We start from the raw sequence: 22,527 nt of genomic DNA on the forward strand, positions 1-22,527 counted from the left end.
TTATCAATCGAGGCATTGATTACAAAAGCAGGGAGGTCATATTGGAGTTGTATAGAACTTTGGTAAGGCCACAGCTGGAGTACTGTGTGCAATTCCGGTCGCCACATAATAGGAAGGATGTGATTGCACTGGAGAGGGTGCAGAGGTGATTCACCAGGATGTTGCCTGGGGTGGAACATTTAAGCTATGAAGAGAGGTTGGATAGGCTTGGGTTGTTTTTGCTGGAGCAGAGAAGACTGAGGGGTGACCTGATCGAGGTGTACAAGATTATGAGGGGCATGGACAGGGTGGATAGGGAGCAGCTGTTCCCCTTTGTTGAAGGGTCAGTTACGAGGGGACACAAGTTTAAGGTGAGGGGCAGGAGGTTGAAGGGGGATTTGAGGCAGAACTTTTTTTACCCAGAGGGTGACGGTCTGGAATGCACTGTCTGAGAGGGTGGTAGAGGCGAGTTGCCTCACATCCTTTAAAAAGTACCTGGATGAGCACTTGGCATGTCATAACATTCAAGGCTATGGGCCAAGTGCTGGCAAATGGGATTAGGTAGACAGGTCAGGTGTCTTTAATGCATCGGTGCAGACTCGATGGGCCGAAGGGCCTCTTCTGCACTGTATTATTCTGATTCTGTGATTGAACGTCAACTCCCTGACACTTCCTCCTACCTACCAACGGACCATGACCCCCACCACTGAACATCAAGCCATCATTTCCCAGACTGTCACTGGACCTTTCATACCTCACAGACCTGAAAAACTAACTCTGTTTTTCTCTCCACAGATGCTGCCTGACCTGCTGAGTATTTCCAGCATTTTCTGTTTCTGTTTCAACATTTAAGTTCAAAAATTTCATATCATACCACCATTTTTTTGGACAGCAGCTGTCGGTAATGATTCTGCTTTTCCCATTTACAACTTTTTTTTTTTTTACTTGTTTCATTACCATCTCCTTTTGCCTGGCCATCATCCCTTTTGTCATTTAAACTCTGCTGTTCTCCACCCTATGACAGACCTTCCCTTTTGTTCTTTCGCCCACCCTTTCCCTGCCCCTCTACTTGCTTAAAATCTGTCAGATCTCAAACATTTTCCAGGTCTGATGAAAGATCTTCAACCAGAAACGTTGACTCTGTTTCTCTCTCCACAGATGTTGCCAAATCTGCTGAAAATTTCCAGCATTTTCTGTTTTTATTTTTGATTTCAGCAGCACATGGGCGGCACAGTGGTTAGCACTGCAGCCTCACAGCTCCAGTGACCCGGGTTCAATTCTGGGTACTGCCTGTGTGGAGTTTGCAAGTTCTCCCTGTGACCGCGTGGGTTTTCGCCGGGTGCTCCAGTTTCCTCCCACAGCCAAAGACTTGCAGGTTGATAGGTAAATTGGCCATTATAAATTGCCCCGAGTATAGGTAGGTGGTAGGGGAATATTATAGGGAAGGCGGGGATGTGGTAGGAATATGGGATTAGTGTAGGATTAATATAAATGGGTGGTTGATGGTCGGCACAGACTCGGTGGGCCGAAGGGCCTGTTTCAGTGCTGTATCTCTAAATAAATAAATTTCCAGTATCCATAGAATTTTGCTTCAGAACATGCATGTTTTGAAACATGAGAATTTCACTTGATTTTTGGGGGGAAATGCACTTGTAGAAATTACTTCTAACGGCTACTTTTCGTGAAACTGGTTAATGCGTTTGGGTGAACTTATTCAGTCACTATTTTAACAAAGCTCTTGTTTAAAGTAAATTGGTTGATGACTTTGTTAAAATAGTGAAGAGAGGATTATTTTTATCATATTTTTAAATGTTTATGATCAAAAATAATCTCTCTCTGGAATTTAATGTGGTATTAGGGATTTAAAAAAACAGCTTACAGAAATCACGTGCTAACTTATCTTGATACATTTGTTGCAATAATTAGTAGTTTGTTGTCGTCCTCCAAAGGAGAAGCTGTGCCAGTCAATAACAAATGTCTTGTGTAAATTGTTCAAACACATTCTTAATTAAAACTCCTGTTGAATTTTGCAGCTATTTAAATTCACTAGGTCCAGCTACTGTTAAAAAGGAATCAATCAGCTTTCCCTTTTTCAAATCAATTGAGTCTTTGTTTGGAACCTGCAAAGGGTTAATGAGGCCAGATAGCTTAATGATATTGTAGTTTAGCATGGATGGTTCTTAACTATCCATTATTTTCTATTACATTTTCTATTCTTGGAGTTAGCTATCATTAACAACTACTGTCAAAATGTATTTTGTGTTACTGCTACTACTGATTATTCTATAATAACAAATGCTGGAAATACTCAGCAGGTCTGGCAGCATTTGTGGAGAGAAGCAGAGTTAATGTTTCAGGTCTGTGACCCTTCATCAGAACTGTCCACCCTATACCAGAGCCAGAGTTCTGATGAAGGGTCACTGACCTGAAATGTTAACTCTGCTTCTCTCTCCACAGATGCCGCCAGACCTGCTGAGTATTTCCAGCATTTCTTGTTTTAATTTGATTTCCAGCACCTGCAGTATTTTGCTTTTATATTATTATATTATTGATTATTCTATTACTGTTTAAAAAAACTTTTTGGCAGTAAAAGCCCAAGAGAAAGTCCATTGTAGTGCTATTCTGCCACTTTTCAAAGACAAGGAGGATCTATGAAGACACACAATAGAACACAAAAGCTGAAATAATCTGAAAAAGGATTCTCTCTTCATTCCCTGGGCACACTACAACTTTTACCTAGATACCTGTACAATTGGAAACACCTTCTGGGACATAGGTAGTTGGAGGTTGTTCTCCCATTGAAGCACTTGGAAATACAGAAGCTCAAAATATTCAGAGTAAAATATGAAGAAAAAGAAATCCCAAAAAGTGAACGTACTAACCTTCTCACGAATGAGGAATTTCTATCCCATTCTATTTTTTGAGAAAAAGATTTGGGAAACTAAGAAAATCAGTTGTAGAAATAATAATGAAAAGAATTGAGACAAATTCCAAAAAAAACCACAGATGATCAAATAACTAGAAAATGGAAAAATTTTGAAACACTGTAAAATCCTTACAATTTAAAGTTGAAAGCCCAGCAGGAGAAAGTTGATACAGCTGCTTTTCCTAGAATTGACTTTACTAAACTCTTTGAGCTGAATTCACAAGGTTCAAAGAGTCAATTAAATTCCGCCAGCATTATTCTAATATCCAAGATTATGCTGACGTCTTCCATTTTACACACTAAATCTGAAACTTCTCCTTAAAATGAATCGCCTAGTTGAATAGTAATGCAAATTGAGAACCACTACAAACCATCTCCTAATCCCCTCCTCCCTGCCCCCTCCAACAACTGCAAAAAGCTCATGGACTTTTTTGCAAGTAAAGCTGAGACCATCTGTTCAACTTCTGCTGTTTCCTCACCTTTCCTTTGCTCACCAAACCAAACCACACAGGCTCCCCCATGCCCTCACACTGATGCATCTATCTCTAGTTTCTCTCCCATCTCTACTCATGTTTTCTTTTGTCCACAAGACCCAACTCCAGCTCCCTTTCGCCATTCCAAAAAGTTGCTGACGCCCATGCTAGCTGACATTGTAAATACACTGTCTTCTCAGGTAGTTTCCCTCCCTTTCATAAGTGCCATTACCACCACCCCCTCAAAAAAATCCCTGCTGTCCTTGCAAATTACTGCTCCCATTTGAACATGTTGCCACGTCCCAAATCTATTTCCATCTTTACACATCTCCTTGTTTGAACTAATCCAATCAGGTTTCCGTGCCCACTGGAGCAATGAAAGGACACTAATCATTCACAAATGCATGACTCTTAGTCACACACTGTGACTAGATCATTTTTCTTCCTTGACCTTTCTTCAGCCTTTGTCACAGTCAACCATGCCATTCTCCTCCAATGCCTCTCCTCTGCTGTCCATCTCAATGGGGCCATCCTCACTTAGTTCCATTCTACCTATCCAATTGTAGCCAGAGCATCTTCTGCAGTGAGTTTTCTTCCTACTGCTGCACTGTAACCTCTGGAGTCTCCCAAGTATTTACCACTCCTCTTTCTCACTTATAGGCTGCCTCTTGGTGACATCATGCAAAGATTTCACATATACACTGAGGATACCTAGTTCGACTTCTCTACCACCTCTACTGACTCAACAAAGATTACTTGTATTTATATTGAATCTTTAACATAGTAAAAGATCCTGCACTGCCTCTGTGCCATCAAGACTACTTGTCCAGCATCTAATCTTAGTTAAATCATAATGTCTTCCAGCTAAATAAGGACAACCAACCACCATCATTTTTGGCCTCTGCCAGAAACTCCATCTCCTCACCACTGATTTCGTTCCCTGGCCACTGTCTCATGCCGAACTAGAATGTTCACAACATTTGCATCCTATTTGTCTCGGAGTTGAACTTCCTACCCGATATCTTTTTCATCACAAAATTTGACCATTTCCCCTTCCATAACACAGTCCATCCCTACCTCAGCCCATGTTTATTTATTTATTTAGAGATACAGCATTGAAACAGGCCCTTCGGCCCACCAAGTCTGCGCCGACCATCAACCACCCATTTATACTAATCCTACATTAATCCCATATTCCTACCACATCCCCACCTTCCCTCAATTCCCCAACCTATACTAGGGGCAATTTATAATGGCCAATTTACCTATCAACCTGCAAGTCTTTGGCTGTGGGAGGAAACCGGAGCACCTGGCGAAAACCCATGCGGTCACAGGGAGAACCTGCAAACTCCGAACAGGCAGTACCCAGAACTGAACCCGGGTCACTGGAGCTGTGAGGCTGCGGTGCTAACCACTGCACCGCCCATGTCCTGCTGAAACCCTCACCAATGCCTTTGTCATCTCTAGATTCAAATATTCCATTGCTCTCTGGCTAGCCTTGAATCATCAATGCATTGCAATCTTCAGCTCATCCAAAACTATTGGTACCCAATCCTGCACGAAGTCCTCCTTGCCCATCATTCCTGCCCTTGCTGGGTTACATCGACTCTCAGTTTCCCAATGCCTCCAATTTAAAATGATCATCCTTGTATTTAAAGACCTTCATGGCCTTACTACTTCCTACCTCTGTAATGTTCTCCAACTTTTCAAATCCCCAGCAGTGGTGGTTGTCCTTTCAGTCATCTAGATCTTGAATTCAAATTCACTCCCTCCTCCTTTAAGGCCCTCCTTAAATTCCATCGCTTTGACCTAGCTTTTGGCTCTACATCCATTTTTATCTAATCATGTCTCAGAGAAGCACCTGATGGTATTTTTCTATCTTAAAGGCATCATATCAATGCAAGTGTTCATTGTTGTACATGAAACTAAAAGTAAGTTGGTTAAATGCTTGTTCACGAACATTAGAGAAACAATGTGCCAAATCCTACTGCTTAAAATATAGGAACTGCATAAGAATTTCTCCTCTCAAAATAAAAATTGGGAGTGCAGGAATGTTCTGAGCTCACTGGATGATTATAAGGTACAGCATCTTTTTGTTTGGTCAAAACAGAGTCCTAGATCCATTTAGCCTGGAGCTTGAAATTTACAAGCAATTTACAAACTTAGAATTCACCTGATGAATTTACCAGCAGTTACAATTCCCTCAATTCCAAGAGACAGGACTAAAGCAGCTAAACATCACAAGTGCTCCATGTTCCCGACACCCTATGAACAACACCATGGAAGGTGTACTAACACAATGAAGCATTGCATGCACAATAAAAATTCCAGAGGTAGAATGCAATATAGATTATAGGTGAAGTACTGGTCCGATTTCGATGGTCTGATTAGCCTCCTCCTGTGTTGAGATTTCTATGAAAGATACAATAAATCGCAACTTAATGTGGAGGGAAGAAGGTTCCATGTGTTCTTCAGCTCTCTATGGCAACAATGGAATCGTTCAACAACATGCTGCGAATAAAGTTCCCTCAGAAACCATAAAGAATATCATAAGAATTATTCTTTTCCACCCGATCAAACACACAATTCCTGAGAACCCCTGACTCTCTCTCGGTGGTTTACCGCCAATTTTACTCCCAATTTCGTTCCCAAATCAGATCGGCGACGCATAATGACGTCACCACCGGCAGCGCCGGTTTGGTCGCTGAATGATGACGCAACTCTCATTGTTAGTGTACGGGGACTGGAGACGGTCGTACTGTGATGAACGGGAGGCTGGTGACGTGTCGCATGCAAACATGGCAGCAGACATCACGCTGTTGTTCAGAGCGAGTGTGAAAACTGTCAAAACTCGGAACAAGGTAATCGGGGTAAATGGCGAGCCGTTCAAGGAAGAGATCCTGAGGAAGGGGAGAACTAGGGCCGAATTCACCGCCCGGGCCAGAGAAGTGGTGAGTGTCAAAGAGAGAGAGAAATGTAAACAGTGAAGGAGGGAGAGAGGGAGTTCTACAGAAAGCAGAAAGAAAAAGAATGGCTTGCATTTATATAGTACCTTTCACGACCATAGGACGTCCCAAAGCCCTTTACAGCCAATGAAGTACTTTTGAAATGAAGTCACTGGCTGCTGTGTTGCTTACATTACAACAATTTGTGTACAGCAAGGTCCCAAAACAACAATGATAACGACCAGATTTTTTTTTTAGTAACGTTAATGGAAGGATAAATATTGGCCAGGGCACTGGAGATAATTCCCCTGCTCTTCAAAATATTTACATCTGCCTGAGAGGGCAGACAGCCTTCTTTTAACGACTCAATGAAAGACAGCACCTCTGGCAATGCAGCACTCCCTCTGTACTGCACTGGAGTGTCAGCTTTGATTTTTTATTTGCTGAAGTGCTGAAGGGGGACTTAAACACACAACCTTATGGCTCAAAGGCAAGGATGCTCCCAAACTGAGCCATGGTTGACACAAGAATTTGCATTTACCCAGCATCTTTTCACATTATCATAAAATCCTAAATCTTTTAATAACCAATGTGTGGCATTAAGATGTGATCACCGTTGCTGCCACAGTCATATTGCACATAGTAAGGTCCCACAGACAGTACTTAAACAAATAACCAGTAAACAGCAGTGATTGTAAAGAGACTGCAGTAAGAAAGAAAAACTTGCCTTATCATGCGCTGACATTGCTTCACAACCAGTGGTTGCTGTTGTTGGTTTATTGTTAAAGTGCAGTCAGTTGTTTAGGCAGACATGACTGCCAGTTTGTGCACAGCAAGGTCCAACAGGTACTCACGACTGAATGATTAGATAATCTGTTTTTAGTGGTGCTGGTTGAGGGTGGAATGTCGGCCAGGATATTGAGAGCACTGCTCTGCTGTTGGTCCAATAGTACCATCGGATTACTTGTGTTGATTTGAGTAGGCAGCTGGGCCCTCAGTGTAATGCCACATCCAAAAGTCAGCATTTTTGATAAGTGCAACACAGGCTCAGTACTGCATTTGTGTGTCAGACTAATTTAAGTGCTCGAGTTGAGTAGGGCTTGAACCGACAACATTCTGATTCAGGTAAGAGTGCTGCTAAGTTAACAAGAGTTGTAACTATTGGTGGATGGGAGAAGGTGCAATAAATAATGAGAAAAACTGAGTTGTAAATTGCATCCCTCTCCCTCTCTTTGCCTGTTAACTGTTGTTTTTTTCTCAAAGAGATCCTTTCCTTCATATTTTGTTAAAATGTATATGTTCTCAACCATTAATGGATGAATAAGTGTATGGGAACATCACTTTGATTGCAATCAGTACAGTTAGAGATAAGTAAATGCTTCATAGAACTGAACTTTGGTGAGAATATTGAGAGGAAATATAACAATGATGTTTGCAGGTTGTTTGATTCGATGGCCTGTTGTCACACTTACAAAGTTTAACGTAAAGTGGTCGTCCAGATTTACTTTTTACATACAGTTTAGTACCTTGTGTACTTCTGTAAGATTGCCTCTCAGTTATTTTTTTTCAACCCTGAAGAGATGCAGTTATCCTTTATAATTAGAAAATTGTTGTTCGAGCCATAGTCCCAAAGGACCATATGCATCTCTCCCCATTAGAGAGAGACAGTAGGTAATGTACAGCTTGAGGGTTACCACTTCGCAAGCGTGGGGCAAGACGAGGAGACCGGTGTCCATAAACTACCACAGCTGGTACAGGGATTGAACCCGTGCTGTTGGCTTCTTCTGCATTACACTCTAGCTGTCGAAACCCTCTAACAACAGGCATCAATCCCACTGCACTGCTCCAGGACTTTAATTTCCCTATCATTCCTTGTTGATCAAAACTGGATACAGTAGGTAAGGTGCAGTCTAGCCAGAGAGCGATACTATTTCACCATGACTCCCTCTGCCTTATAGTTTATTGTTTTAGCTAAATAGTTTAGCTTTGTTGATTGCTGTTCAAAAATAATTGGGCAACTTGAATTCCAAGGGTACAAATAGCCCTATTTCTTTTTCAGCTTCATCCATACGTATCATCATGGTCATTATGACATGACCATTTTTCTTTCTTTGTCAAACACTTCATACATTTTGGCAATAAAGTTCATTTGATTCTGGTTCTAGCTATCTACAAGATCTTTCTACCTCATTTTGTAAATCCTTGGCTGGTTTTACAGATTCAACAAGGAAAAATACTACATTTACTTGAAACAAAAAAAGAAAGATTTGCATTAATTTTCACTTCAGAATGTTCCAAAACACTTTACAGACAATGAAGTGCTTTAGAAATGTATTTGCTGTTGTAGGAAATGCAACAGACAATTTGTGCACCGCCAACTCTCACAAATAGCAATCTGATAATGACCAGCTAATGATTCTAAGTACATCCCATCAACCTTCCTTTTTTCTCTCACCATTCTCCTTTGTTGTCTTTTCTATATGATCCACCTCTGTGTCTTAGTCTAACTTGTTCCAGTACTATGAAGCTAGTAAATCTATAAAGGCTCTGCCATTGACCTCCGCACAGTCATCTTGGGTGCACCCCAAGATTCAATCCTTGGGCTTCTTTCCAGTTTCTCCATTATTCCTTAATAACATCATTTATAAACATGGCGTTCAACTTCACGTGTGCTGGTAAGACTTAGCTCTCACTCTCTGCTGCCACTCCTGAATCTGTAACCACTTGTGTTCTGTCTGACTAGTTGATAGCAATTTCTTCAATTCGACATAAGCAAGACAAAGGTCATCCTGTTTGGCTCCTGCCAAAAACTCTGCACCTTCGCCCGTCTATCCCTTTTACTTGCTGCATGCTTAGGCTTAACTCTCTGGTACACAACCTCAGTTTTTCTGTTTGACTCTGAGTTGCGCTTGAACCCCACATCCTAGCTCCCACCTCAACCAACTACCATTGAAATCCTTATCCAAGTTTTTGTCACTTTCAGACATAATTACTCCAATGCTATTGTTGCTGGCATTCAATTTCTGCTCTTTACAAGTTATAACAAGTCCAGAACTTGGCGCAAGGGCGGCGCAGTGGTTAGCACCGCAGCCTCACAGCTCCAGCGACCCAGGTTCATTTCTGGGTACTGCCTGTGTGGAGTTTGCAAGTTCTCTCTGTGTCTGCGTGGGTTTCCTCCGGGTGCTCCGGTTTCCTCCCACATGCCAAAGACTTGCAGGTTGATAGGTAAATTGGCCATTGTAAATTGCCCCTAGTATAGGTAGGTGGTAGGGAAATATAGGGACAGGTGGGGATGCGGTAGGAATATGGAATTAGTGTAGGATTAGTATAAATGGGTGGTTGATGGTCGGCACAGACTCGGTGGGCCGAAGGGCCTGTTTCAGTGCTGTATCTCTAAACTAAAACTAAACTAAACTAAAACTCTGCTGCCAGCCCTAAATCCTGATTCCCCTATTCAATCCCATCCTTGCAAACCTTCATTTGCTCCCTAAACCCCAATGCATTAATTGTCATCTGCTAAAAGTCTCTTCATGGCCTCACTCCTTTATCTCTCACACCTTATTCAGTCTATGTTCCTGTGCATGCCTTCCCTTTTTCTTGCGTTAGGCCTCCATTATCTCTTCCCTTCTCCTCTTTCACCTTTGTTACAGACTCTTCTGCCATTTCAGCTCCACACTTTTGGAATGCTTTCCTTACACCTTCCTGGCTTCTTACCTCTCTCCCTTCATTCAAAAGCTCATCAAAACCTTTTGACCTTGCTCACTCATTCTTTACTGAAGTATCATGCTCTGTATAGTTCCAAGACCATTCCTTTTAAAATTAGAGCTGTGATTTTGCAATAAATCTGAAATTGTAGATTTCTTGTGTGTTCCTGGTGACATACTGCAGACTTCACTGAAGTTAGGGGCTTATGTAACTGAAGTGCAGAATCAGTTCTGTAAAAGCTATTGAGTAAATTGTTGCACAGATGGAATCATTGACTTTTTTTGGCTCACTTTATCATAATTATACCATAGTAACATTATCCCATAATATTGGAATGTTTTATTCTACATTAAATTGGTACACTACTGCTTATTTCACCCCTCAAGGCTGACTTCAGCTTCTTCCATATACTTTTCAAACGAAAACCATGCTGATGTTTGGGTCGATGAGGAATTAATGATTAGTTGACAACTGATACTGTTGATGCTGAACAAGACTGGTGAAACAAAAAAAAAATTAAAAGCAGAGTGCAGTTCTTCCTGTCCTACAATGGACTCTATTTTGCAGACAAGCAGCTTATATTTGTGTTGCATCTGTAAATCTTTAACAGTGACATTGTGATGGAGTGTCTAACATTCTTTTATTGTTTGCTATTGTTTGATCTTGCAACTTCAGATCAAGCCTTGATATCAGAAGCTTAGGCCAACACGTTTGAGGTGGCGTGAGTAAGAGAGCATCTGGAAATAATAGTTGAAATACTGTAGGAGGGGAGAGCAGTCATGAGTAGATCAATGGAGCTGTTGATATTGTCATAGGAGGCAGGCCGGAGGAGCAAGCTGTTGGAATTTGAGGGAGCACTTTTTTCAGGGGCTGACTGAGAACAGAGGGCTTTGGGGCAGGCTGAATAACATGGAAGAGAGGGGATCAAGTAATCATGAATCCTGTTGGTAATGAGACTTGTGTGTACTGAAAACTTGATGAGAAGATTGAAGGGTTGACCATGTGTGGGTGAGTAGTGTGGAGGGTGAAATTGAAGGAAGTGAAGAGGGCAAGGAGATAAAGGAAGATTATTTTAGGAGGTTGGAATTGACAGGCTTAGCTACCAGTCAGGCAGGGAGGACTTGGAAGCAGGGAGGTCTGATCCCTGACTCTGGGTTTTTTTTTAACGAAGGGGAGCTTGGGGGCCTGGGGAAAGCACTCCTCCTCCTTCTGGCCCACAGGCAATGCTGCTTTTGCCTGAAGCTACTGGGTTTCCCAAGACCTGGGAGACCCAGCAGGCCGCTGTTAAATGTGCAAAGCAGGTTAAATCAGAGGCTAACAGCCTCACTAAAATATTTAAATTGCCAACCACTGTCCTGCCTGACCCTTGTCTCACCTCAGTTAAATGCGGAAGCTGAAAGTTTGGGGTGGGCTTGAGATTTTTAGAATTTTAGCATCTGACCTGACCCCCATCCACTCATTTCTGGGGGTTAAAATTCACCCCAATGGTTCTCCAGAAGTTTAATTTGAGGAAGTTGTGGCTTATCCAGGACAGAATGTCAGACAAGCAGACTGACAACACAGAGGCAGTGGAGGGGTTGAGACCGTGCCGGTGAAGTAGAGTTGGGAGTTATCAGCATACATGTGTAATGTGATGATGTCACCAAGAGACAGCATGGAGATGAGAAATATTGGGCAGCCAAGAATAGATCCTTGGAACACTCTGGAAATAATGGGCGGGCAGATAGAGAAACATTTGCAGGAGACTCTCTGGATAGAACTGGATAGATAAGATGAGGGCAATCCCACTCTGCTGGACAACAGAGGAGAGGCATTGGAGGAAGACTGCCTTGATCAACCATATCAAAGGCTGCAGAGAAATCGAGAAGGATGAGGAAGGATAATGCGCAAATGTCATGAAGAATTTAATTTATTACTTTGGTGAGGGCCATTTTAGTGCTGTGGTAGGAGCGGAAACCTGATTGCAGAGGTTCAAATGTGGAGTTGCAGGAAACGGAGTTGGGAGGTGACAACACGTTCAAAGACTTTGGAGAGGAAATGGAGATTGGAGATGGGACAGTAATTTGCAAGGAGAAAAAAATTGAGGTTTTCTTTTAGGAGTGGGTGGTGATGATGGCAGATTTGAAAGGAAGAAGGACAGTACCTACGGAGAGGAAACCGTTTAAACGTGGCGAAAATTTCACACACCTGCTTTTATACTTTACCATAGTCCAATGTGACAACAGTGCAGTTTAAAAAAAAAATGCACTTTTTACTTAAACTTTTCACTTTGCAGGAGAAACATTATACTGGTAAGTGTGAGCAAACCAAGTGGGTATGGAAGAGATTGGCAGGATTTGGCTAGTTGGGTTAATAGGAGTCCTGTGGCTTGATACAGTGGTAGGAAAGTGATGCTTGGTGAGTTATGTTGTATGTTTTTAATTTGAGAAGCTGAGTTGAATGGATTGCTTTTGTTTACTATGATAAATTGTACAATGAATAACTGCTTTTGTTATTGTAATTGGTATTAAATTCAAATGAATTCCAATCTGTTTCTATCACATTGCTGCTTGCTTCTGCTGTTAATAAATAATAGAAGTCATTTTTTTAGTTGTCCTTATTATTGACTCTTTGGGATATGTTAAATGTTATTTTGCCTTTTGTTCCCTATGGCAAAACACTAAACTTCCTTTTGGGATTGGCTAAGATCTCTGACTGACCGACTGCTTCTGTACACTATTTACTGCTTTTATATTGTGATTTTGCTGTCAGCTCCCGACCCACAGATCTTGTGCATCTAGAGGAAACAATAAAGATTTCAGGGGCTGGTGGTTGGAAAGAACCAGTTTAAGCAAAAAGTGCCCTTGCAACCCATGTTAAATCTGGCACATTTGTCTTTGATATTGCAGCTGGCTGTGTGAACTTCACATGTCCTGAGCCTGCTGCCTATATAGCATATTCCTAAGTTTTCCAGACAATACTTTTTACCATTATATCAATTCATTCTCGGAAGTTGAGCGTCACTGGCAAGACCACCATTTATTACCCATCCCTAATTGCCCTGTCACTTGCCCTCTGGAATTCGGCTCTTTTGTCCATGTTTGGGCCAAGGCTGTAATGAGGCCTGAAGTCTGGTGGTCCTGGCAGAGCCTAAACTGAGCATTGGTGAGCAGGTTATTGGTGATTACATGCTGTTGGTAGCGTCAGTTTGCTGCTGCTGAATCAGAGTAATTTAATAGGACTCTAATTGGCCAGATTCGATTTGTCCTGCTTTTTATGGCCTCCTTTTATTTAATGTGCTTTTAGTACTTTTTTCTCCTGCTTGCAGCTATTAACATTGTAAATTTCATGCCTTTCGAAGATACAAAAGTACCTTTTATTTGCATAGTCCAGAAGCTGAGCTCCCCCTCGTGTGGACTCTTTGGGGATGAAAGAAGATTTACAGGGGCCACAACCTTGCTCCTAAGCCTTCCACTATTGTCCTCAGTAAATGAGACTTGTATTTAGCTAGGCTTTTCCTGTCATTGTAGTTTTATTTTCAAAAAGGTAAAAGATCGTGACCTTTCCTTAATAACACATGTGTTGATAGTTGTTTAGTTAGGTAATCTCAACCAGAGCAAGAGTGCACCATTGCATTCATTATCCCAGACTAGGGGGAGGGAGAATAAAGTGCTCAAGATGCCCGGCCCTGTAGTTATCCAAATCCCTGCTGGAAGTGTGTGTTTCTGTCTGTCTGGATGGTGGAATTGGGCAGAATTGAGAGTGACAATGATGCTCACCAGAGTTAAGTAACCTGCTAATACTCACATTTTGGATCACACATGACGGATGCCACTTGTTTGAGGTCCTAGTGGGCCTCCAGCCCCCGTGGAACTATACATGAATATGAATCACTTGAAATCAGGAGAGGTGGGGTAAGAGGCAATTTGGGAAAGAAAAAAAATAATTTCCAAAAATATTAGACTGGATTGTCATTACAGTCCCACAGATGGATTTTATTTTTTATAAATATTTTTGTTGCAACTTGAGTAACTAAATTACTTGCCATTTTCTTATTAACTTTTTTTCTCAAGCTCCAGAAGGCAGAGACTCGTGGCAGTATAGTTTCATGGTGCAGGACTTCTTGTGTTACAAACATACAAATTAGGAGCAGGAGTAGGCCACTTGGCCTCTCAAGCCTACTCTGTCATTCAATAAGATCATGGCTGATCTGATTGTAACCTCAACTCCACATTCCCGTTGACCCCCCAATATCCTTTCATCCCCTTGCTGATCAAGAATCTATCTACCTCTGCTTTAAAAATATTTAAAGACACTGTTTTCACTGTCTTTTGAAAAAGAGAGTTCCAAAGACTCACGACCATCTAAGAGAAAACATTTCTCCTCATCTCTGTCTTAAATGGGCGACCCCTTATTTTTAAACCTAGATTAGATTAGATTAGATTAGAGATACAGCACTGAAACAGGCCCTTCGGCCCACCGAGTCTGTGCCGAACATCAACCACCCATTTATACTAATCCTACACTAATCCCATATTCCAACCAAACATCCCCACCTGTCCCTATATTTCCCTACCACCTACCTATACTAGTGACAATTTATCATGGCCAATTAACCTATCAACCTGCAAGTCTTTTGGCTTGTGGGAGGAAACCGGAGCACCCGGAGAAAACCCACGCAGACACAGGGAGAACTTGCAAACTCTACACAGGCAGTACCCGGAATCGAAGCCGGGTCCCTGGAGCTGTGAGGCTGCGGTGCTAACCACTGCGCCACTGTGCCGCCCCTAGTTCTAGATTCTCCCACAAGAGGAAAATCCTTTCCACATCCACCCTGTCAAGACCCCTCAGAATCTTGTATGCTTCAATCAAGTCGCCTCTTACTTCCCTAAGCTCTGCGGATACAAGCCTAGCCTGTCCAGCCTTTCCTCATAAGACAATCTGCCCATTCCAGGTATTAGTCTCGTAAACCTTCTCTGAACTAATTCCAACGTACTTACATCCTTCCTCAAATAAGGAGACCAATACTGAACACAGTACTCCAGATGTGGTCTCACCAATGCCCTGTATAACTTGAAGCATAACCACCCTACTTGTGTATTCAATTCCCTTACACTAAACGATAACATTCTATGAGCTTTCCTAATTGATTGCTGTACCTGCATACTAACCTTTTGTGATTCATGCACTAGGACACCCAGATCCCACTGGATCTCAGAGCTCTGCAATCTCTCACCAATTAGATAATATGCTTCATTTTTTATTCTTCCTGCCAAAATGGACAATTTCACATTTTCCCACATTATACTCCATTTGCCAGATCTTTGCCCACTCACTTAACCTATCTATATTCCTTTGTTGCCTCCTTATGTCCTCTTCACAACTTACTTTCCTCCTATCTTTATGTCATCAGCAAATTTAGCAACCATACCTTTGGTCCTTTCATCCAAATTGTAAAAGGTTGAGGCCCCAGCACTGATCCCTGCGGCACACCACTCATTACATCTTGCCAACCAGAAAATGACCCATTTATGCCTACTCTCTGTTTCCTGTTAGCTAGCCAATCTTCTATCCATGCCAATATGTTACCCCCTACACCGTGAGCTTTTATTTTCCAGAATAACCTTTGACATGTTGCCATTCTTTTGTGTGCAGGCTGTGGAAGCATTCCGAACAACCTTAATTCTGCCTTTCTAGGCATTTAGCAGGGATCAGCAACAGAAGCACTCGCTATTATTTTGTAGTTTTTTGTACCCTTCTTTCTATTCCTTCCCCCCTCCCTTGCGTTCAGAGGCACTGAGACCTATTGTGCTGCTTCCTTCACTGCCCAAGCTGAGATCAGCTAAATTAGCATGGGCTTGGAATTTTCCTAGTCTGTATCCATGCCTAACATTTCACATTAAGTTTGTATATGGGATGTTTAATCTTCAAAGATTGCTTCAGCATATCTGAAATTACTTTAGGATGTTTGGTTTCTGGTCTGGTTTCTTCAGAATCAGCCTTTTATGATTGTATGAGGTTCACCATAATTATTTTAAGGATTGCTGTTGCACTGCCAAAACAGATGCTCCTTCACCGTGTACAATCCACACACATTTGTTGAAGTGTGCTGTATGTTCTGGAATCGGCCCTTGATTTTTTTTTTTCCCCAAGGTGTGCAACTTATACCCTTCAAAAATTCCCACTGTGATCCCTGGATATTGCCTATCAATTTGTGTTGCAACTATCTCGTAAAGGGTATTCTTTTAAGATAGCTGGAGGGGTATGAATTCAATTAATTTTCTTGCCTTCAGATCCCAAGTATCCATTTGCTGTATGAAACTGAGCTGTATGTTTTCAGAACTGCACATCAGGTTTTAATCTTTTATATATTATTTCCATCTTTGTGTTTATTCAATAATGAAAGAAAATATGCCTGTTTACCCGCAGTTTATGATACCAGTAATTGCTTTGGTAATGGTGGAAGAATTGCAGAAGTGTTTATAACCCAATGTGTGCATATTCTATAGCTTATTCCCTTTAGACTTGTTTGTTTTTTGGTGGTGGGAAGTAATTGGATTTGCTCAGCAACAGTATTTGCTGCTGTTGTACACAGTATATTAAGTGTTATCTCACCTGTAATTTCACCAGGTAGTTCTGATGGAAAGTTACTCCTGAAATTTTAGCCAATCACTCTCATTTTGATGCTGTGCATTTCTAGTATTTTCTCCATTTATTTCTCGATGCTCAGTTTTGCCCTGCTGCTGATAAAACTGCCCTTTGGGTAATATGCAACAGTTCCTCCAGCAAAAGGAAGAAAGTAGTAAACAAACAGCATTGCGACGATGGCTGACCTCCCTTTATACAACAACAACTATTTGCATTTCTATAGCGCCTTTAGCATGGCAAAAAAAAGTCCCAAGTCGCATCATAAGAACATTATCAGACACAATTTGACACTGAGCAGCATAAAACGAAAGTAGGACAGATGACCAACAGCTTGGTCAAAGAGAGAGATTTTAAGAAGTGTCATAAAGACCTAATTCTCCTTTAGGGAAGGAAATCTGCCATCCTTACCTGGTCTGGCCTACATGTGAGTCCAGACCCACAGCGATGTGGTTGACTCTTAACTGCCCTCTGAAATGGACGAGGAAGCCACTCAGTTGTCAAGCGCAGTTGGGGATGGGCAACAAATGCTTGCTTTGCCAGTGATACCCAAATCCCATGAAAGAATTGAAAAAAAAAAGGAGGTAGCACAGGCATGATGGGCCCATTGGCCTCGGGCCATGCTGTATCATTCTCCGCTTCTGTGGTATCTGGCGGGATGCTTCTGGTAACTTTACCACCACACTCCACCTCGCCCACTCCCGCCCACCCGACAGATACAGGATTTCAATCTCAGAGAAGTTTCCCACATCACGACAGGCCTGCGAAGAACAAGGGAGACAAATTTACAAGGGGGACAAAGTGTGTTAAGGAGGAGAGAGAAGCAGAAATGTTTTAGGTTGGAATTACAGAGCTTAGGGCCTAAGCAACTGAAGGCGCTGGAGTGGTGAAAGTCAGAGATATGCAAGAGACCAGAATTGGAGAAGCACAGAGATCTTGGGGATTTGTTGGGCTGCGGGTTGTTACAGAGATAGGGCGGGGTGAGGCCATGGAGGGATTTGAACACAATGAAATGGTGTTGGAGAATGAAGCAGCACCGCTGTGTACAAATGTAAAATTAGGCAAATGGAAAATTCTGATCAACTTATTTTGTATTTTACAGCATTTTCATTTTGCTTCACATTGCCAGCCTTTTTTTATCTGCCTAGTTTTGATGATTGATGGTTTAGTTACCAACTGCCTTTGACAAGGTGCCTATGGCAGACTGGTACAAAAGGTGAACTCACACGGGTTCAGAGGTGAGCTGGCAAGATGGATACAGAACTGGCTCGGTCATAGAAGACAGAGGGTAGCAGTGGAAGGGTGCTTTTCTGAATGGAGGGCTGTGACTAGTGGTGTTCCGCATGGATCAGTGCTGGGACCTTTGCTGTTTGTAGTATATATAAATGATTTGGAGGAAAATGTAGCTGGTCTGATTAGTAAGGTTGCGGATAGTGATGAGGATTGTCAGAGGATACAGCAGGATATAGATCGGTTGGAGACTTGGGCGGAGAAATGGCAGGTGGAGTTTAATCCGGACAAATGTGAGGTAATGCATTTTGGAAGATCTAATGCAGGTGGGAAGTATACAGTAAATGGCAGAACCCTTAGGAGTATTGACAGGCAGAGAGATCTGGGCGTACAGGTGCACAGGTCACTGAAAGTGGCAACGCAGGTGGATAAGGTAGTCAAGAAGGCATACGGCATGCGTGCCTTCATCGGTCGGGGCATAGAGTATAAAAATTGGCAAGTCATGCTGCAGCTGTACAGATCCTTAGTTAGGCCACACTCGGAATATTGCGTGCATTTCTAGTAGCCACACTACCAGAAGGACGTGGAGGCTTTGGAGAGGGTACAGAAGAGGTTTATCAGGATGTTGCCTGGTCTGGAGGGCATTGGCTATGAGGAAAGGCTGGATAAACTCGGATTGTTTTCACTGGAACGACAGAGGTGGAGGGGCGACATGATAGAGGTTTACAAAGTTATGAGTGGCATGGACAGAGTGGATAGGCAGAAGCTTTTTCCCAGGGTGGAAGAGTCAGTTACTAGGGGACATAGGTTTAAGGTGCAAGGGGAAAAGTTTAGCGGGGATGTGCGAGGCAAGTTCTTTACACAGAGGGTGGGTGAGTGCCTAGAACTTGCTGCCAGGGGAGGTGGTGGAAGCAGGTACGATAGCGACGTTTAAGAGGCATCTTGACAAATACATGAATAGGATGGGAATAGAGGGATACGGTCCCCGGAAGTGCAGAAGGTTTTAGTTTAGACAGGCATCAAGATCGGCGCAGGCTTGGAGGGCCAAGTGGCCTATTCCTGTGTTGTACTGTTCTTTTGTTCTTTGTTAATCTTTTACTGGAGTTCTGTTTCTCTTTTCCACAACCCCTGCCCCATCATGACTTTTCTGCTCTATTTGTCTTCGGTTTTAAAAAAAAGCAATGACCTGCAAAACATTTGTGGTCAAATTAGTTACGTAACCAATTCCATCATCTCAACCACCTTTCTCATGCCATTGCCTCTCTCCCATGCCCTCCTATCCTTCCCATGCCACCCCTCCAATGCCATCCCCGCCTCTCACTCTGCTCATGCCATCCCCATCCCATTCCATGCCCCTCAGAACCAATTCCCTCCCTCACATTCCTCCCATGCCATCTCCATCCCATGCCATTCCATGCTGACCATGCCACCCCTCCGATGCTCTCCCTTCCCTTCCATCCCCATCCCGTGCAATACCATCTTTCCCATGGCACCCCTTTTATGCCACTCCTCCGCTGCCATTCCCTAACCCCATCCCCATCCCATGCAATACCATTCTTACCATGCCGCCCCTCCATCCCATCTCCTTTCCCATGGCACTCCTCTGCTGCCATCCCCTCCCTCCCACTCCTCCCATCCCATGCCATCATTTCCTCCCATGCCATCCCCATCCCATACCATTTTGTCCTTCCCATGCCATTCCATCCCTCCAATGCCATCCCCTCCCTGCCACTCCACCCATGCTATTCCCCTCCTATGCAATTCCATCCTTCCCATGGCACCCCTCCCATGTCATTCCATCCTTTCCATGCCACCTCTCCTATACAATCTCGTCCCTCCCACTTCTCCCATGCCACCCCATCTCAGGCCATTCCCTCCTTCCCATGCCACCCCACTCCCTCCATGCCTGTCCTCCGATTCCATCCTGTGCCTCCCACTCCTCCTGTGCCATTTCCATCGCATGCCATTTCATCCTTTCCATGCCATCCCTTCCCTCCCATGCCATTCATCTTTCCCATACCATCCCTATCCCCACAGGATGGAGGAGGAGAACCTTCCTGGGTCAGTTCCGCTGCAATCTTAACTACTAACCATGGGAAGTGTGGGGCTGATGACGAAGCCTGCAGTCATTGCTGGGGTGAATTTAGATAACACATGCGCATACTCATCTCCCATCTACCATACATTAACACTACCTGAGGAAGGTGAAAGGAAAGGACTAAACCTCACGCTTTTCACTGATTTCTGTCCCAGTTTAAAAAAAACCAATTTTCATAACTGTCAGGGAGAATCCACACCGTTTCACATACACACAGACTCCATCTTTGCATGGGGACAGTGCCAGACCAACCGTTGGCAGCCGCAAGTGTGTCACACACTCCAATCCTCCATGTGCCCCATATTTCTCCGTGTGCGCCAGGCTCTGCCCACCAAATCAAAGTAGGAATCGTTTTGTGCATAGGAAGGTTCCACAAACTACAGTGAGGAGTTTTAAAAATTACAGTTAGCACTTTCCTGAAACACTTGCATGGCAGAGATTAGAAGAGCCCCACCTGATTGTAAACAGAGGGCTTTGCACCTTACTCCTGGTGCCTTGTATCAGATAGATCAAAAAAATTGTTATACTCAGTACACTCAGTACCCAAATGTTACAATACAGTTTTAAAATACCTAATTAACCATCTGTCGTCCCACAGGTGCGAAACAATAGAGTTTGGCATTGCTTAAACTGACCAATCAAAACAGTCTGGACAGACAAAAGCTGCAGATTATTATTATTGATATTGAGAAGTCTGTGCCTCACAAAGATGATACAGTATTCAAAATTTTTGGTATATATGAACACCAATCTTAACATTCCACTAAGCTTTTGTCATATTGGTGAATGTAGACTGTTCCTCCGCAGATCAGGTAGGAAAATAATTTAAAGAAATGAATGGATCTCTTGTGTTGTTGCTCATGGAAAGGCATTCCAGCGATTGATCTTGTATGCAAAGAAATGTCAGGATGGATGACTGAGGCAAGTGTGGAAGCTGCAGGACAAGGGCAGAACTAAAATCCAAAATCCTTGACAGCGGATAGGCATCTGGGGCAAAATTTTATTGGACAGATTTCAACCAAATGGGACAGTTTTGTGGGTAAGTTGGAAGAATTCTTTTGCACATTATTTCAAATTTTTCTGTATTTATAAGTTGTGATTCTTAGGTTTATACAGACAGTTGGCCCAATAAGTAACATGTTGCTGAAAGAGTTTGGAAATAATTAAGGGATTTAGTAAGTGTGACATTTTTGTTAGTGAATGGTACCTTTTTTCAAAAGCAAAAGGATTTTTAAAATTATTTTCCTTGGCACATTTTGCTGCATTTGATTCATTCATATTTAGTTAATTGGATATTTGATTGAAGATTTAACAGATAAGCAGTTATTTGAGTCAGTCATCATTTTTTGCCCTACATATGAACGAGATAGTGAAGCAACAGCACAAACACTCGTTAGCTGCAAAATTTTTAATTATGTAAATGTTGGAAATCATTACCTAAATAAAACACAGGCCAGAGTGACTAACTTCCATTATTGTAAGTCTGCATAATATAGCACATTGGTAAGAAAATATTACATAGAATGGGAATTTTGGGAGATTTTTTTAAGTTCATATACTTTATTAATGATTTATTCTTTTGTAATATTGTAATGTGTGCACCTTAGATTACATTTACATTAGTTTCTATTTAGATATAGTGCACTTACAATTAATTTGCTTCAGTTTGCTGCACAGGTACTGGTTATTTTAATTTGAGGATAGTTTTGTTCAGGTGCATTGCTTCTTGCAGTTGAGGGAATCAATTTGCTACAGTTTGGTTTGAGACAATACAGCAAAGTGGGGCTAGCTGATTAGAGTTAAATTAATTCCATATCGGCGCATGAGGAGAAAAACAGAGACCTATGCTGTGTCCTTTTGCAACTGAATGCTTGTCAAATTTTAATATTGTCAGAGAATGGACGGGACATTTAAAAAAAAAACGAATAATTAGATTTTAAAAGTTGTGCAAACTTAATTGTTGTTTTGTAATGTTTGCAGTTATGCTGAAATTCTATGCAAACACTTCCTTGAGGTGGTTTCTTATTAATTGTAAATTTGGTGATTTCATATCTGAGTTATATCCCAATATTGTGTGCCAGCGTCAAACTACATTTATAAAACTTGTAAGAATCCTATCTCTCTTTCGCTTATTGGCAACAGATTCTGAATTGTGCATATTTCCAAGTAGAACTGCTTCGGGGAAGTGTAAGGAATGAAAGAATGTCTATATGTACTGAAACAATAAAGGGGAATAATAGTTTACTCTTTTAGTCCAGAAATGTTAGAACTGTTCTCTGCCCTTTTTAAAAATACAGAAATCTTGTAGAAATTCCGAATTATTATTTGTATTAGTCCATTGTTAGTTGCAAGGAGCAGGATATTTTTTCACATGCTAATTTGCCAATGTCTGAGCTTTAAGTTACTTCAGAAGGGACTTTTTGTCACTGAATAATGGAATTCTTTTCATAGATATGGTTAGAATTTCCTATGTTCTTGTAGCAGACTACAGTTAATATACTGTGGTGTTTGAGAAATGCCTTTACTTAAAAGGCCCTCTGTTACTCT

The 22,527-nt window shown here is 42.1% G+C and overlaps 1 protein-coding gene across 2 annotated transcripts in view; it reads left to right on the forward strand.

The window, feature by feature from the left end:
- Positions 1–6,089: 6,089 nt before the first annotated feature.
- Positions 6,090–22,527, forward strand: part of stx18 (syntaxin 18) — a 157,974-nt gene continuing 141,536 nt past the window's right edge. The window contains exon 1 of one of the 2 annotated variants that reach the window (XM_068044388.1): positions 6,090–6,329. In XM_068044388.1, coding sequence (XP_067900489.1) covers positions 6,090–6,329 — 240 coding nt within the window. The remainder of the gene's footprint in view (positions 6,330–22,527) is intronic. The other variant, XM_068044397.1, reaches the window with a different exon arrangement.

Source organism: Heterodontus francisci, chromosome 1 (assembly GCF_036365525.1).
Source record: "Heterodontus francisci isolate sHetFra1 chromosome 1, sHetFra1.hap1, whole genome shotgun sequence".
Lineage (NCBI taxonomy): Eukaryota > Metazoa > Chordata > Chondrichthyes > Heterodontiformes > Heterodontidae > Heterodontus > Heterodontus francisci.